The 15941-nt window shown below is 46.3% G+C and overlaps 2 protein-coding genes across 3 annotated transcripts in view; one reads left to right on the top strand and one right to left on the bottom strand.

The window, feature by feature from the left end:
- Positions 1-402: 402 nt before the first annotated feature.
- On the bottom strand, positions 403-12558 carry SLC33A1 (solute carrier family 33 member 1). 2 transcript variants are annotated; one of them, XM_050902455.1, is made up of 6 exons: positions 11804-12558; positions 6916-7106; positions 5626-5810; positions 4539-4656; positions 3451-3666; positions 403-1766 (listed from the first exon to the last, which is right to left on the bottom strand). In XM_050902455.1, the coding sequence occupies exons 1-6, from the start codon at positions 12555-12557 to the stop codon at positions 1599-1601; spliced, it is 1632 nt and encodes a 543-aa protein (XP_050758412.1). In that variant the 5' UTR covers position 12558; the 3' UTR covers positions 403-1598. The 2 variants fall into 2 exon arrangements, with proteins under 2 accessions (XP_050758412.1, XP_050758413.1); XM_050902456.1 differs by lacking the exons at positions 4539-4656; positions 6916-7106.
- Positions 12559-14312: 1754 nt separating this feature from the next.
- The window catches only part of GMPS (guanine monophosphate synthase), a 28616-nt gene continuing 26987 nt past the window's right edge, over positions 14313-15941 (top strand). The window contains exon 1 of the mRNA XM_050902506.1: positions 14313-14390. Within this exon, the coding sequence (XP_050758463.1) occupies positions 14364-14390 (27 nt within the window). The 5' untranslated portion in view covers positions 14313-14363. The remainder of the gene's footprint in view (positions 14391-15941) is intronic.

Raw genomic sequence — 15941 nt, 5'->3', positions numbered from 1 at the left:
TGCCATTTCCCTTTTGCTAGAGATAACAGACATCTGCCCGCCCCGGGCCCGCTCAGGCCACGTAGGACCACAAAGCCCCTGCAGTAACCAAGGGATCTATAGCAGAACCTGGTACCATGCACCTTCTCCAGTTCCCATGTTAGTAACAGACTCTCGAGGAAGAGGTTGCGTTGCTTCTTTCTTCTTAGAAAGTTATTTTTATGTTAAAGATGTTTAAGTCTACAATAATTCTAATCCTTCAAAAAAATAAATTATTTCACTTTAAAATAGGGTTGGGAGAAAAAAAAAAGTCAAATCTTGACAAGGCAAGAAACACAGAATGGAAAAGAAAATCATTTACCTTCCAAAGGTATTTTTAATAGTTTTCTTTTTTAATAATGATGTACCATATACATCCAACAATGTCCAAGTGCCCTCTCTCTAGGCGTACAGTATGCCTGCTGTACGTCACTAAGGCACTCAGGAGGGAAGTCATTCTTGATAAATGCAACGGGAATGTTTCCCCTACATGGCGTCGGTAATTAATTTCTGTAGCAGCTCTACCACGGGATTTAGCTTGTTTGATTTATGTGACAGCAAGTCGTACACCAACTCGCTGGGAATTTGGCAAGTTTGTCATCACCAAACCACTTTCAAAGGCACTCAGCATCTTTTCTTACCCCGAGCTGGGAATAGTCACATTTTTTTCCACTGATCTTCAATCTGAATGTCTGAATTTTAGTGACACAGAGGAACCACCACTATCAATTCATTCCCTCAGAGTAACAACCGCCTTCCGAAGGCCTGCACGCCTTCTCCTTTGGAAGCCTGTCTTTTGTGTGCTAGCTGCTACACTATCCAGTTTACATCTTCAGGACTCAAGGCTTAGAGTATTGTGCGTTACTCAAGTCCTACCTTACAGCAATTTTTCATCAAGGAAGTACCTTGAATGTAAATCAAAATGCTTTGAAACAGCAGAAATAAATTAAACAAATGTAATTTGTTTATAAAAATATTTTCTTATAAATCTTTAAAGCTTATAAAAGCCAGAAAATACATTTAAAAGAATCTCTGAAACATTTCATCCTTTGAGGTGTGGTTACAGTTCAGAAAGTGAGAAGAAACAAAGCCCACAGACATTGTACGTTTATCTTCCCACAAGGAATTCCATAGTACAACACGCTTAACCTACACGTCAAAATGCCTTTGACATCCTTCCCTGGGTCAGCTCCCCGGGTCAGATCGTTTCTGTTTGACAATAGAGTTGGAACTTAGCTGGCAATGCTGCTGTTTAGATCGACATGGCACAATTAGCTTTTCCATAGTTCCCATATGGAAATTCAGACTTTGGTTACACCAGCAGCCACGACTCTGAAGCTAGAGCTCGGGGACATGTATGTAGTACATAGGTGCCATTTTTTAACAATTACTTTCTGAACTTACATTTTCATATTGGGAGGGCAAGTGGTATCACATACAAACATACCACCGTCTCAGCCACCCATTTTTTCAGTGATGCGGCATTTAAAAATACCTACATTCCTGTTTATTGATTAGGGGATATGTCTTTGTAATAAAACTAAAATGACCTTGCTAGTCCCTCCAGTATTTAAACTGCATCAATTGGTCCTCTTGCACTTCCACGAAGACTGTCCTTCGTCCTGCAGCTTTTTAAGTTTTGGCCCAAGCAGGAACCACCAGCCAAATCCCAGAATGACACAGATGACGGATTCCACGTAGTAACCGTCCAAGGTAGTAACACAGGAACCACCAGCTTTTGTGCAGAGCTGCAACAGAGAAGCAGAAGCTGATGCGTGAAGTATTCTCGGGGAGATACAGAAACACAGACTTTTAGAAAGTAGGTATTAGATATCCACTGTTTTTTACTTGCTCTTGGTTACGACTAAATGTATTTGTGTACTCTTCCTTGTTTCTTATGGAGTTAGTAAGAGAGGCTTTCGAGCTTACCATCAGTATGAAAAGTAACAAAACTGCTATGAAACATTTGGGAAATGGAGCATATTGGCCCAAGGGGCTAACTCTAGGAAACAGAAACTGTCCAGCTGTCTCTTGCTGGCCTGGAGGTGCAATCACTGTTCTTAAGCCCATGAAGAAAGGTTGTTTGGGGTTTTTTTTCTAGCCATCCAAACTGCTTCTTCAGAAGCATCTCACCGCACTGAATCTGCAAATGAACAGTACAAAATGCTGCGTATTTCTGGGAAAAACATGCCCAGGATGTTTTTTAATTGCAGAACTGGAAGACAAAAACTCCAGCATTTAAAGGGTAAGTGTATAGCACACGATCGTTTCTGCTATTGTTCAGCTTTCAATACTGCTATAATCCCGAGATAAATCAATCCTCTGAGTTGAGGTTCTGCCAGCATTTTCATTACTCTGAGACGTGTCAAGATCAGATTAGGAATAAGAAGGGAATGGTGGTGGTGGTGGACGAACATTGCCAACTGGGAGGATGTGAAAAAAGATCAGAGGAGTGAGGTGAAGGAGCAAGGACTTAAGTTCAGGAGAGGCCCAGGCCCAGGGAACCTGATTAGTGGCAAGCCAATGAGGGACAGGCTGAAAAAGCACACCCTGCGGAAGCCCTTTCCCCGCTGCAACTAGGAAAAACTGTAACTCCAGTTTAAACAAGTCACGTTTGACTCCGAGAACACTTTGTTTCATTAGAGAACCTCCACATCCCAAAGAGTCCTGGCATTCAAGAGTGAAATAAATCTCAGTCATGAGTACAGGAAAAAAAAAAAGCCAAACCCAAAACATTTCCACCCTTCCAAACAGTCACGCTGAAATTTCTCATCTGCTCATGAGGAGGTGAATTTGAAACTTTGCTTTCCAGGCAGTTTTGCGTCCTGTTGTTTGATCAGTGTACAGTAGCACAGCATGTTCTTTGTTCTTTTCCACAGGGCTCCCCAGAACTGGGAAGGCAGACAGTCACACCGCTCAGTTTCACGTGGGAAGTGAAGATGAAAGACAAAGAGCAAAGTAACATCACAGGAGAAGGTATCAAGGTATCCAGATAAGAAGCCTCCAGAAAGACAGAACAAAAACCTACCGCAAAACTTAAGAGACTTGGAGGACAGACAGCCTGCCAAGAACAGAGCGCCTAATTACACAACCCTGAACTTAGCAAGGCTTACTCTCAAAAATGTAACTACAGCCTCCTTACACCCCAGAGAATGTGGCACCAAGCTAGTGCTTCTACCACCAGCTTTTCATCCCAGCCCAGAAAGAAATGGATGGCTACTCTGCAACTGCAAATCTTTGGTAAGATGTTAGTTATTAAGAGTGTACAGATAAAAACAGACTTAATTTTATCAGGAAAATTAGCTCAATCAGTGGGAATTTTTAAGCATAAGCTATGCACTACAAAGGCTTTCAAAGGCAAAAAATATACTAAGAGAAGCAATTTCGTCGAGAAACAATTGAACAGAGACCTTCGCAGCCTCCAAAACTTACTTCTGCAGCAACTGTAGTTCCACAGGTCTGTTCCCGGGCCCCTACACACTCTTTCACCGTCAGTGGGTCCACAAGCCAGAGTGCAACGGTGGAAGGCCAGTTCCCTCCCAGATTTGACACGGTATTTAGGAGCGTCATGTAGGTTCCTCCAATCAGCGGATCGCTGACTTTGGCGTTGAAAGCCATTATTGCAACATACATGCTATACAGTGTGATCTGTAGAAGAGTTAAGAAAACCCACAGGACAGTGAGGTCTCCCCAGTAACAGACAATGACAACTAAAAACCCTAACATAAAAACTGTTCTAAGAGATTACTTGAAGTTAGCAACACTGACTGAAAAATAATCCCAGCAGCTTAAAATTGCACAAGAGAGAACTTACTTCTGCAGCCTGTCTCTCTACTAATAGCAAGGAGTAGCCTTGCCATTTGTCTCAAGTCATGCTGAAATGGACCCAGCCTCACATGCACTCGAATGACTCAGGTTATCAACCTGAAGTATAAGGCGGCCAGCTAAAACAGCCTATAAAATAACACTTTTGCATTTAAAATCAACTCTCAAGGCATTGCATACATTTTAGTTCTGATCCAAAGCCCAGTTTGTATCAGGCATTTGTTTCCCAGGCCTTTGGATCAGAGCTATTATGACGTTCCTCCAAAATCAAGGAAGTATTTTTTTCTAGGACCAGGATCACATAACTTCATGGATCTGCACAATAAGCACGATCATCATCATGCCTGTGACACTCAGTCAGAATGCTGGGATTTCTCCAACTCCACCATGCTTTTGAGCTTCTGGCTTTGGGGGAAAAAAAAAATAATAATCTGGGAAACAAAAGTGGATCTGGTCAACTAAAAGTAACTCCACAGATGATGTCCAACGGAACACATGGAAGAGGGAGAAATAATATTGGCAAGAGTATCAAAAGTAAATATAGCAATACAGTAATATACAGAACACACATCAGACTTAGAGGAATTCTAGTGTAACTAAGGACAAAAGCAGATAACAGCGTTTATAGTCGTCTAGTTGACTGATATGAGATACCCTCCTGTCCCCCTCCCCTTCCCATGTACAGTGTATGTTACCTGATGTAAAGCATAACTCAACAATACTACAGCGTAGTAGTAGACAGGAAATCCTCCTTCATGTTTTACTTTAGGAGTCCACCATACCAAGAAAGCAAATTCCAGACCAAGCAGTAATCTGGAGGAATAAGAAAGATAATTTGTAATTCAAGTAATTCTTCCCATGTGTTTCTTTGATACAAAGCAACTATCGAACATTTATACATACAGAATACATTAAAATAGTTCATATCTAAATAGTTACAACTATTTCTATCTTAGATGGAATTAGATATTAAATATTTGACAAGCACTGAAACTGTAAACATTTTATACCTAAACAATTCCATCTTCCATACAAACATAATTCACTGCCAGATCTCCTATACTAGCTTTCTCCCCTGCTCCTTCACGCAGAAATTTATTTTGTAGAAAGCAATGCACAAGATACCCAACCAAATTCAGCTGGAGCAAGAGCCACTCTTTTTTTTTTTTTTTTTCTGGCGAAAACATACATAGTTGCATAAGAACACGTTAAAGTAACAGCTACCTGTTACAGACATGGTACATGATTTACTGAGTAACAGCAGTAGGTAATTTACTGGATTCATTGGTTTTAGAATTCCATAAGCAAACTCTTATATAAAAGACTTAACACAGAAATGAAAAGTCTCCTTTTCTGTATCAGCCTAACTCAGCTTCTTTTCCTCTCCGTTACCTCAGTAAAGCATACATCCAGCAGATGCACCAATGACTTGTCAATGCGTTCTGCCACGCTTACATTGGGAAGCACATGTAATTTTACGGATACAGTCCCAGATCTAGTCAGAGCCATTCACGAATAAGGAACTATCGACACTGAATAAGAGCAGGAGAGTACTGCTCTAATGCTGTTGTACATGCATCTTGAAAACACCTTGTGTTCTGCTTTCTTACATGTGATACTACATGAATCATCTTCAAGGCACAAGACACAGAGTTCAACTTACTATGAGAATTCTGACGTACGTTCTTGTATCTGGAAGTTAGAGTTGCACAAGAAATCCTATACTTGATCTGAATACGCAAATTACTACGTTTCTATAAAATGAGATTTGTTTGTTTTTACCTGAAAGGCATAGCTTTGTAAAATGTGTTCAGTGGCTGGGGGCCTGCTGTGTATTTGCTGATAATCAGAGGCAGTATTATCTGTAAAGGAACCATTGGAACTGCGAGCAGAGCTAAGTGCTCTTTCGGGACTCCCTCTTCCACCAATTTGAGTCCTGTTACAGCATCTGCTGCTGAAAATCCAACCTGCAATATAAGTTAGAAAAAATAAACTGAGGAAAGCAGTGTGTCGTGGTTTAACCCCAGTCAGCAACTCAGCACCACGCAGCCGTTTCCCCCTCCCAGTGGGGTGAGGAGGAGGAAAGGAAAGGAAAAAACCAGTGATGCACAATGCAATTGCTCACCACCCACCGACCAATGCCCAGTTAGTTCCCAGCCGTGATCCGCACCTCCGGCCAACTCTCCCCTGTTTATATACTGGGCGTGATGTCATATGGTATGGAATATCCCTTTGGCTAGTTCGGGTCAGCTCTCCTGGCTGTGCTCCCTCCCAGCTCCTTGCACACCTGCTGGCTGGCCGAGCATGGGAAACTGAAAAGTCCTTGGCTGAAGATAAGCGCTACTTAGCAACAACTAAAACATCAGCGTGTTATCAACATCATTCTCACACTAAATCCAAAACACAGCACTGTACCAGCTACTAAAAGAGAGTTAACTCTGTCCCAGCCGAAACCAGGACACAGTGATAGTTTGGCTAGAAATTCAGTTTACTCGGTATTAAGTAAATTGAGAAATGCGATAGAGTACAAGTCACTTCTGTCTCTGATTTGATTTCCAAATAAGTTCCGAGACATGTTCTACACTTGCACGCTCTTCTTGTCATCAGTGCCAAAACCATACCAAGGACATTAAACATAGCAATGACGTTCATGCTACCAATTCTCTTGGTATCCACGATGGCCAACAAGAAGCCATGGAAACCTAGTTTGTACAGAGTTGCGGATTCTGGGAATAGTATTTAGGTTAAAAGAAACATTTTCTGTCCTTTTAACTGCAGACTACACAAACAGCCTAACTGTTTAAAAATGTTTAAAACCAAATTACTTTAATACTAGATTGCAATCAAACTTCTCCTTAATGCTTGTGTAAACACAAAAGCTCAAACAAATGTTTTCTGTTGTACAGCGCTGTTTAGCATGATGATATAAGCAATTTCAAATTTCATGTGAAAATTCAGAACTCTGATGACAACCACTAGCAAAACTAAAAAATAAGTTACATCAGAGGACTTAGCAACCTTTCAGACTCTGACATCATCAGCATCTAACAATTCATATATGTATTTACTTACTTTTGCTGTCAGAATCAAGAGACAGAAAGTAAGAACTGCTGGCATCTTGATTATTGAGAATAGCAGCCTGTATGTATCAGTGATGCCTTTTGTTTCTTCTTTTGTTGGTGTTACTTCCTTATTTTCCTTTTTCAAAAGGGCAACCAGTGTAGTGGTAATTAAAAAGACAGCTCCCCAGAAAAACAGGAAATCTGGAGGGGGGGAAAATAAAAATTAAGGAAAAAAAAAAATCTTTCTAGCAGCCATCATCAACACTTCATTAACAATTCACTGAATTGTTAATGCAGTTACATCATCTAAAATGCAGTTATTTTGCAAAAATATAAGCCTAATAATCAAAAATTAAATAAAAACATTACTCGTTGACCCTCCTAAAAACGAGCAACAAAAGCAAACCACAAACACATAGCTACACACAGTCACTGACATAGCTCTTCCCTGCCCCTCACTCTATAACCACGTTTGCTTGAGATCTGAGACAGAAGAGCAGCAACAAACCGGGTCCCTTCCCTGGCGTTCTGTGTATTATTGCCACAATGAGCACGTTGGAGGAGAAACAGAAATAAAAATTTTGAAGGATTACACATACAACCACTAAAAGCTGATAGAGGAGGAAAAAACACATTTAATAGTTACAAGATGGGGAAAAAACTTCAGAGGAAGAAGTAATTCACAGCTCTCCAGTTGATTTACTGTGTAGTCACGTAACTATTCTGTGCCTCAATTCTATACTCCCTATATAATATCTATCTACCATCTGAAGGAAACAAAGATTTATACTTATGAGTGTAAAGATGGCCTGATGAAAGTTCTTACACAGTTGTAAAGAGTCACTCAAATATGTCTGTTTTAAGTGGATATTATACTTGCTAACTTTTAAATGCTCTATTTTAAGCAGATATAATATTTGCTAAATTGTGGATTTTAAGGCAGCAATAGTAAAAACACGCCAATACTTTACGACAAGTACTTTTTGAGTTAGTGAATGGATTAATCTAAGACAATCCTATCCTCTACCTTTATGAGAGAGGCAAGAAAGAACTCAGTAACATGCAGAGGGTAAGACAGAAGTAGCCTTTTATCTTCCTGGTCACGAGCAACTCCAGAAGCCTCACGGTGACTTGAAATAAGCAGCGAGGGCTGGTGAAAGGGCAAAGACAGTGCAAAGGTTTAGTCAATTATTAGCTGCTTCTTATGCACAGTAAGAGAACAAGCACAACAAGCACGGAAGAAAACAAGGAAAGACTACTTTAGGTATATCCTTCCATTCTTAATGTAAAAGAAGAAAAGGCATTTCAAACCATTTTCTGCTGCTTCCACACCAGCTACTTTTTCGTTTTCTAAAGTAAAGAGGATCTCATAACCAATGCTGTCGGATTGCTTTCTCCTCTGTTAAAAAAGGTACCCTGAATATGTATTTTTAAGTAAAAGATGAATTTTCAGTGTCATGCTAATCACAGCTACTGTCTACAAAAGACATACAGGAGTGGTACTCTAATAATAGCACTAAGCATTATCACTGCAGTGAGAGACCTACAGGGCAAGGATGGGAATAGAAATAGCTTTGAGCATCATTGCATGAATATGCTTGATCAGGTCAGCCCTGTCAGCTGCAGTACAGCAATGCAATGGCTGCATTAGCAACAAAACAACAACAAAAAAAACCCCAAAGAACAAAAAAGCCATATATAATAGTCCAGATAAGAAAAATGTTTTTGTGGTTGTAGGCGGTTTACATGAAAAGAAGGTACACTTCCTTTCAAATACAGTAAAGTCCACTAACAGGCTACAAGTAAAAGAACTTTAAAATTACAGTTTACACAAGGAATTTCTAGCACTAAGTTTCTGGTGCCACCACTGCTGCCTCCCCCCATCCCTATTTTGTCTCTGCCTCTACACTGTTACTAACAAAATAAACCACTGTGTTGGGGCAAAGCAAACTTTCGGACTGGATCAGGGACGGACCAGGCTGGAAAATAACCATCAACAAGGTGTGCATGGGGGTACAGGCGTTCCATCACAACAGCTTGTCGTGGTTTAACCCCAGCCGGCAGCTCAGCACCACGCAGCCGCTCGCTCACTCCCCCCACCCAGTGGGATGGGGGAGAGAATCGGAAAAAAAAAAAAACTCGTGGGTTGAGATAAAGACAGTTCAATAGGACAGAAAGGAAAGAAAATACTACTACTACTACTACTAATAATAATAAAATGACAATACTACTACTAAAAGAATTAGAATACGCAAAAAAAGTGATGGACAATGCAATTGCTCACCACTCACTGACCAATGCCCAGTTAGTTCCCGAGCAGCGATCCGCACCTCCCAGCCAACTCCCCCAGTTTATATACTGGGCATGACGTCCTATGGTATGGAATATCCCTTTGGCTAGTTTGGGTCAGCTGTCCTGGCTGTGTCCCCTCCCAGCTTCTTGTGCCCCTCCAGCCTTCTTGCTGGCTGGGCATGAGAAGCTGAAAAATCCTTGACTTGGTACAAACACTACTTAGCAACAACTAAAACCATCAGGGTGTTATCAACATCATTCTCACACTAAATCCAAAACACAGCACTGTACCAGCTACTAGGAAGAAAATTAACTCTATCCTAGCCGAAACCAGGACACAGCTTTAAGTAATTCTATAGCTACACATCTCCTCCCAGGAAAAAGGGTGCTCCACAGTCACTGGCCCAGGTAAGCTTGGGCTGCCTTGAAGGGGCACCTTCTTCCTGCACTCACACTTTACCTCTCTTCCTTCATGCTGGAACAGGCATTCGTGTGACTGCACGGCAAACTGGACAGGAATCAACAAACACAGCCAGTAAGCTTCCCACCCCCCCCTTTAAAAAAAAAAAAAAGTCATTTTAACAGTAAAGTGCTAAACTCATGTACATGCTAGCACAAATCAACAAGCCCAATGAAATTTATTTCTCATTTTCTTCTCTAGAACTTTAGCCTGAAACAATGTAACACAGCATTTGTTTTGATGAATGGTTTCACATTTGTTCATATTATTTCCCAAAGTTAATGAGAACGACTACTGCTGTTGCTTCTCAACAACTTGAAGCTGACTTGGGATCATGAAGTGTTGACTTGTTCTTTCCCGAGTATCGGCACTCAGCCTATGACAAAAGTATTCAGAGATGTGAACTGGCAGAAAACTATTCACCTTTTCAAACTGTAAAGTTTTCTGTTGCTTTAACTGCCCGAACCGGCTCATCACGAGCCCCGTTACAACCAGTGCTAGGACTGGAGGGCCACTCTCCTTGTTTCAGTGAGCTGGTTTACAGTACTGCTGCTCTACAGCTGCTTCAGGAGAAATGCGGACACAGCAAATTGTGGCATACAGTCACATGAACAAGGGAAGCGAAATTTCTTGCAGCCAGTTCTACTACCCAAAAAGACATATCCTGCAACTACAGTGTCAGAGTTATTTGCTTTTCTTACTCTACCCAGGTTAGTACTCCAGGACAAGTTAAACAGGTTGTGCTGGTGTTGTTTGGGTTTGGATGTTGGTTTTTTTTTTTTTTCCAAAGACAGCACTTTTTAATAGTACAAATCCATTTACACAAACAGTACTGAGAAAAAAAACCAAAACAACAAAGAACCTGGACAGCGGAGATAAGTATAGGCAAACCAAGCTCTCTTAACTACACCAGTGATTTGCAAGTTGCATCAGCAGTAAAAGATGTCAGTCTGCCAATGCAGCAAGAGGGAAGAGACATGCCAGCACTGATGAACTACACAGTAAGGGAAAACAAAGGAAAGCAATAAACCAGCAGGGTTACTTTGAGGACTACTCTATGCTTGTTGACATATAGACCAGACATAGGGTTATCAACAGGAAGGAAAGAGGAAGACTAGTCTATGCAGCTATCACAATTGCTAACAAAATAAGTACAGCAGTCTTGGAAACCGATATCCGGATTTATCAATAAGATAGGTACCGGACAGAAAGCAAAAACGAGCCTTTAAACAACAATTCAATTCAGTTTTGACATACCTTTTCTCTTACATGGTACAGGCAGAGCAATCAATGTAAGAGAGGGAAAAGAAACTAAAACCATGAGAATTTACTCTTCATTGCTAGCCATGGTCACTTCGAGACTGCAACCAGAAGTGCTGCCAGTTTTTCCTGTCCTCCCATAAGCTGAGCTGGCTAAACTCAACCTTGCAACCAAAACGTGCATTTTAAGCTTCTTCTAGGCAATATGTCTATCATCAACCACCACATAGAACCTTTCTGAAAAAAAAAAAAAAAACCAAAACAACCCAAAAAACACCAAACAGAAGACATCCCTACATTAACAGCTAGTTATGGTTGGATTACCAGACACCATTTAATTCATTAAAGAAAAAACAAAATCCCCCTTAATTTACTAAAATAAGGCCTTCCTTCAGAAGGCTACGTGGTCAACCCTGAACGCTTGTCATTTCTACTTCTGTGAACAACAGCATCTTGGAAGAGTCCTTTTTTTTTAGTTTCCCCTTTCCTTCCTCCCAGAAGGAGACGTTCTTAAAAGGCCTCCTTAAAAAGAGGCAAAACTTTTGGTTTGTTTGGGTTTTTTTAAAACAGTAATCTATTCCGTGGTCATTAAACTAAGGGGAAAAGAAAATTCTCTCCAAAGTGCTTAGGTCAGCCAAGATAATGACAAGGCAGGTTTCCCACACTCTTAAGTCCAGAGAAGCCAGGAAGTTCAGTGCATGTCGCAGTGGACACCGCCAGCCTCCCTCCAGGCTGTGCTTTCTCATGGGCAGGGGACAAACCAAACCTGCTTGGTACACAGCACCAAACCACTGCTCGCTCTGAACGGAGCTTTGGTCCAGGCTCAGGGAAGAAGCATCCCCATCCCAACATCAGCACACACAGGCCGGCGGTACCCAGGCAGTACCTGAGAGGGTAACAATCCCTTGGGGCTGGGGCTGGAACCGCAGGTACTTGTTGCAGAAGGAGGCAGACTCGAGGGCCAAGAAGAGGACGTTGCCCAAGAAGTAGCCGGCCGTCTGGCCCACGGAGTTGCAGGTGGAGGCGTAGCCCACGTTCTCCCTGGATAACATGGTGAGGGCCCAGCCATCCACCGCAATGTCCTGCGTCGCCGCCAGGAACTCGAAGAGGAAGAAAGTCACAGTGAGGGCCACCACGTCGGGGCCCCGGCCCTCCCCGTCACCCAGCAGCACGTCCACCTGGGTGGACATGTAGATCATGAAGAGCCCCAGGACGTACTGCGTGGGCACCAGCCAAGACTTGCGGCGGCCGAAGCCCCGCAGATAGACGGCGTCCACCAAGGGGGCCCAGAGCAGCTTGAGGCTGAAGGGCCAGAAGACGAAGCTGAAGAAGGCCTGGTCGGTGTAGCTGGCGCTCTTGCTCTGCAGGATGAGGGGGACGCTGCCCGCCAGTCCCAGCGGGATGCCCTGCAGCACGTACAGCACCAGCAGCAGCAGGATGCTGCCCAGCTCCGCCCGGCACCCCCGCGCCCCCCGCGAGCCCGGCTCCGGCGGCAGCAGCGCCTCGGCCTCACCACCCGGCAGCCCGTCCTCACAGAGCGCCAGGGCGGGCGGCGCCTCGCTCCTCACATCCAGGCAGTGGTGATGGCTCCCGGCCCGGCGCTGCCGGCCGCCCTCCTTGGCCGCGATAGCGGGCGACATGTCTCCACCGGCGGCGGTGGCGGCGGCGGCGGCCCGGGGTCGTGCTGCGTCCCCAGGGAGCCGAGGCGGGAGCGGACGCCGCCGCCCGCCGCTGAGGAGACGCCGCGCAACCGGCCCGGCCGCCGCCAACCGCTTGTTGCCCCGCCCCTTCCGGGCACGCGGGCGCTCGCGGCAGGCGTGGCTGAGCCTTATTGGTGCGCCGCACAGCTGCGTCAGGCCGTCGCCCCGCCCCGTTGCCGTTCAATCCTGACAGACCGGCCCTCGTCCCGCCGGGCGGGAGTCAGCCGGGGCAGCGCGGCGGCGAGCGGGGCCCTGGCCGGACAGCCCGCGGTGTGCGCTGGGCCCCGCGCAGGGACGGTGGTGCGGCATGGACCCCCCCGGAGCCGGGAGAGGCCCGCGGCGGGGCCGTCCGGGAGGCAGTTTCAGGGCTCGGCGGTGAGCACGGTGCACGCTGGCGGTGGGACAGCGCAGGGAAGGCGAAGGAGCTGCTCCGCTCGGGGCGGAGAGGGGAGCTGCCGGGCTTCCCGGAGCCGCCCCGGCTCTGCTGGGAACCCGGCCCTGCGGGGCTAGAGCAGCTGTCGGTGTTCGGCGTATTTGATACCGGGGCTATAAGCAACGGGCACACCAACCCCCCGGGTGCTTTCAGACCTTCTTCGGCGAGTGTGCGCCCACCCCAGGCTGGTAAACAACTGTGTTAAATAGACGGTAAATAGCAGATGAATAATAAAAATTAAGTTACTTTTTTTTTTTTTTTGCCCTTTGGCTCTCCTATACTAACAGAAATAAAAATCAGTAAGAACCAAGGTAAGCGAATGTTACTTTCCCCTCTCCCTTCTTTTACCCATTATTTCTAGATACATGATAATTAGACCATCAGAAACACATTTTGTGTGTCTCACTTCTCTTTTTAATGCTTAAAGTATTCTTCCTTTTTTTTTTTTTGAATTCTTGAAAGATGCACCACAGCCATAATGCAATTAAAACATTTAGAACAAAAGTTACACACGGATATTATCCTTAGGACAAAATTGCTTGGAATCTGACAGCGGAACCAGATACTGGTTTGTAATTCCATATGTAACTTGAATTCTTATACTTGCACCTTTCCTCATTTCCCTCTTTCAGAGGACTAATAATTTTGAAGTTCAGAGAAGGGTTTCCAAAACATTTTGGGAACATTACCGGGAGACTTTCATTGATGTCGTTACCTTCCTCAGCGTCTTTTAAGAAATTCCACCTGAGCAGAAACAGAAGGCACGCTTTATCCCGTACAATATTGACACACGGAAAAACGCCTACTGTAAAGTCCGCGTTGCTACCTTCATTTGTACCCTTAAAACGGACCGAAGCGTAGGCCCAGGAGCTCAAATACCGTAAGCCGGGCTTAGTTGGGCTGGATGCGCACAACGGTTGTGAGCTCCCGGAGCGGTGCGGGCATCCCTGGCGTTAAACCCGCGCAGAGCCGGGAGGGGACGCCGGGCTGCGCTGCTGCTGCCGCCGCTGTCCTCCGACTCCCTTGTTCTGCCCAGCCCCTAAATCCAGGGTTTTGACCCCAAGGCACCCGGCCGGCCCCGGCCCCGCGCTCCGCCCCTTCCGCCGGAGCGGGGCCGGGCCGGGCCGGCTCCTCCTACCCGCGGCGGAGGCGCAGCCGGGCGGCATTAGCTCATCTCGGCGCGGCGGTTGTGGCGGCGGCGGTGGCGGCTCCTCGCGGCCCTTTCTTCCCCCTTCTCCGCTTCGGGGCCGCCCGCCCGCCCGCCGCTTCCCGCCGGTCGGAGGCGGTGCCGCCGCCGCGTCCCGGCAGCCCCTATGGCCCTCTGCAACGGAGACGCCAAGGTCAGTGCCGCCGCGCTCCCCTCACCGCGGCCCGGTACGGGACGTTGCCCGCCTCCCGCTCGGGCCTGACGGGCGCTTTGTGCTGCACGGGCCCGGCCCGGCCTGGTCTGGCCTGGTTGCCGCCTCGGCCGGCGGGCACATGGCGCGGCGGGGCCTGGCCTTCCCCCGCGGCCGGCTCCCGGGGGTTGCGGGCGGCCCTGCGGCGCGGAGCAGGCCGGGGTCCGCGGCGGTGGCGGCGGCGGCCCGGGGAGCGCGGCCGGGTGGCTGCGGGTGTGGGGACCACGGAGGGCCGGTGCCTGCCTGTCCCCTGCGCGGGCAGCTGCCCACGTCCCCTGCTCTGCCCGCTCGGTCACAACAGCGGTTGCTCTGAGAAAAATAATTGATTTCACAATCTGGATTTTGATAGGATTTTTTTATTTTTGGTTGTTTTTTTTTTTTTAAACGTTGGCTGGTGGTGCGGCCGAGCCCGCCTGGGCCGGGTCTGTTCAGTGCCTTGCACGGCCTGCACTGCCTCCGCGGGGACGAAACCGAAACGGGGCTCCCTGGGGGTACGACCAGCACCTTTCCTGGCAGCTCGCCACGCTGTTTGGGCGTCAGGTCCCCATGAGAACGGTCACTCGTTCAGCCAACTTGAGAGAAAAGTTGGTTTGCTTAATTGCCGTAGAAGCGGGCAGGCTTGCCCCCCACCAGCCCTTGTGCAGGGCCCGCTGCCTCGGTCCTGGTGACCCCCCCCGGGATCACGCTGCTCCCTCAGCGTCGCCCCGTGTCCAGTTTGCAGTGACAGTGGCAAAAAAGATGTGTGTCGGCGTAGCTCTTGCATGGCGGGGTGACAGAATGACTCGTGTGCCTTTATGAAGTTGAAGTTTTTTCTTGATAATGCAACTTCTGAACCAGAACCCCGCAAGTTGTCTCAAGCCGCTTCTGTAGTAGGATAAAAGCCTTGTTCTAGACTTTTTATCTAGTTTGCAAGAAAACGTGACTCTGGGTTTTTTTTTTTTTAAGTGCACAGTTGGTCCCTACTTAAGTTTTCTGACATGCTTTTCCCTGACCATCGAAGCAATCTCCTTTCCTGGCCGGGGCTGCTCTTGAGGGCTACTCTTGTCTGGGGTGGTCGCACCCAGAGCTAGCTATGTGATGTGAAGCTCATCTTCCACAAACCCTGCTCTCGCAGGAAGCGGGTAACGAGAGCTAACGAGAGCGGTTTCCGCAGGGGGCCGGGTCCCAGCAGCCATTGGAAATCTGCTTGCAACTTATGTAAATTAAAGTGTGTCTGAGGTAACGGGTTGGGGGCTCTTGTATCAGTCTTGGGGATTGCCTGAGTTTGAAGGAGTTACTTTCCTGTTATACTTTGAAAAAATATGCGTAAGTGTTCTTATACCTGCTTAATTTTAATACCACAGGGAAACAATTAAATTCTTGTAAAACCCGCGCTGGCTTGAAAGTGCCAGATCAAGGCTCCTGGTCTAGGCTTGTCCTAAGTTATTAGTGTGGGTGAAAGCTCAGGGCTGAGGGCTCAGGCAGAGGGGCCGCTGCTGCAGACCGGGCTCTGCC

Source organism: Gymnogyps californianus, chromosome 10, assembly GCF_018139145.2.
Source record: "Gymnogyps californianus isolate 813 chromosome 10, ASM1813914v2, whole genome shotgun sequence".
Lineage (NCBI taxonomy): Eukaryota > Metazoa > Chordata > Aves > Accipitriformes > Cathartidae > Gymnogyps > Gymnogyps californianus.
Note: the sequence above shows the minus strand (reverse complement) of the source record. Positions and strands in the feature narration are given on the sequence as shown.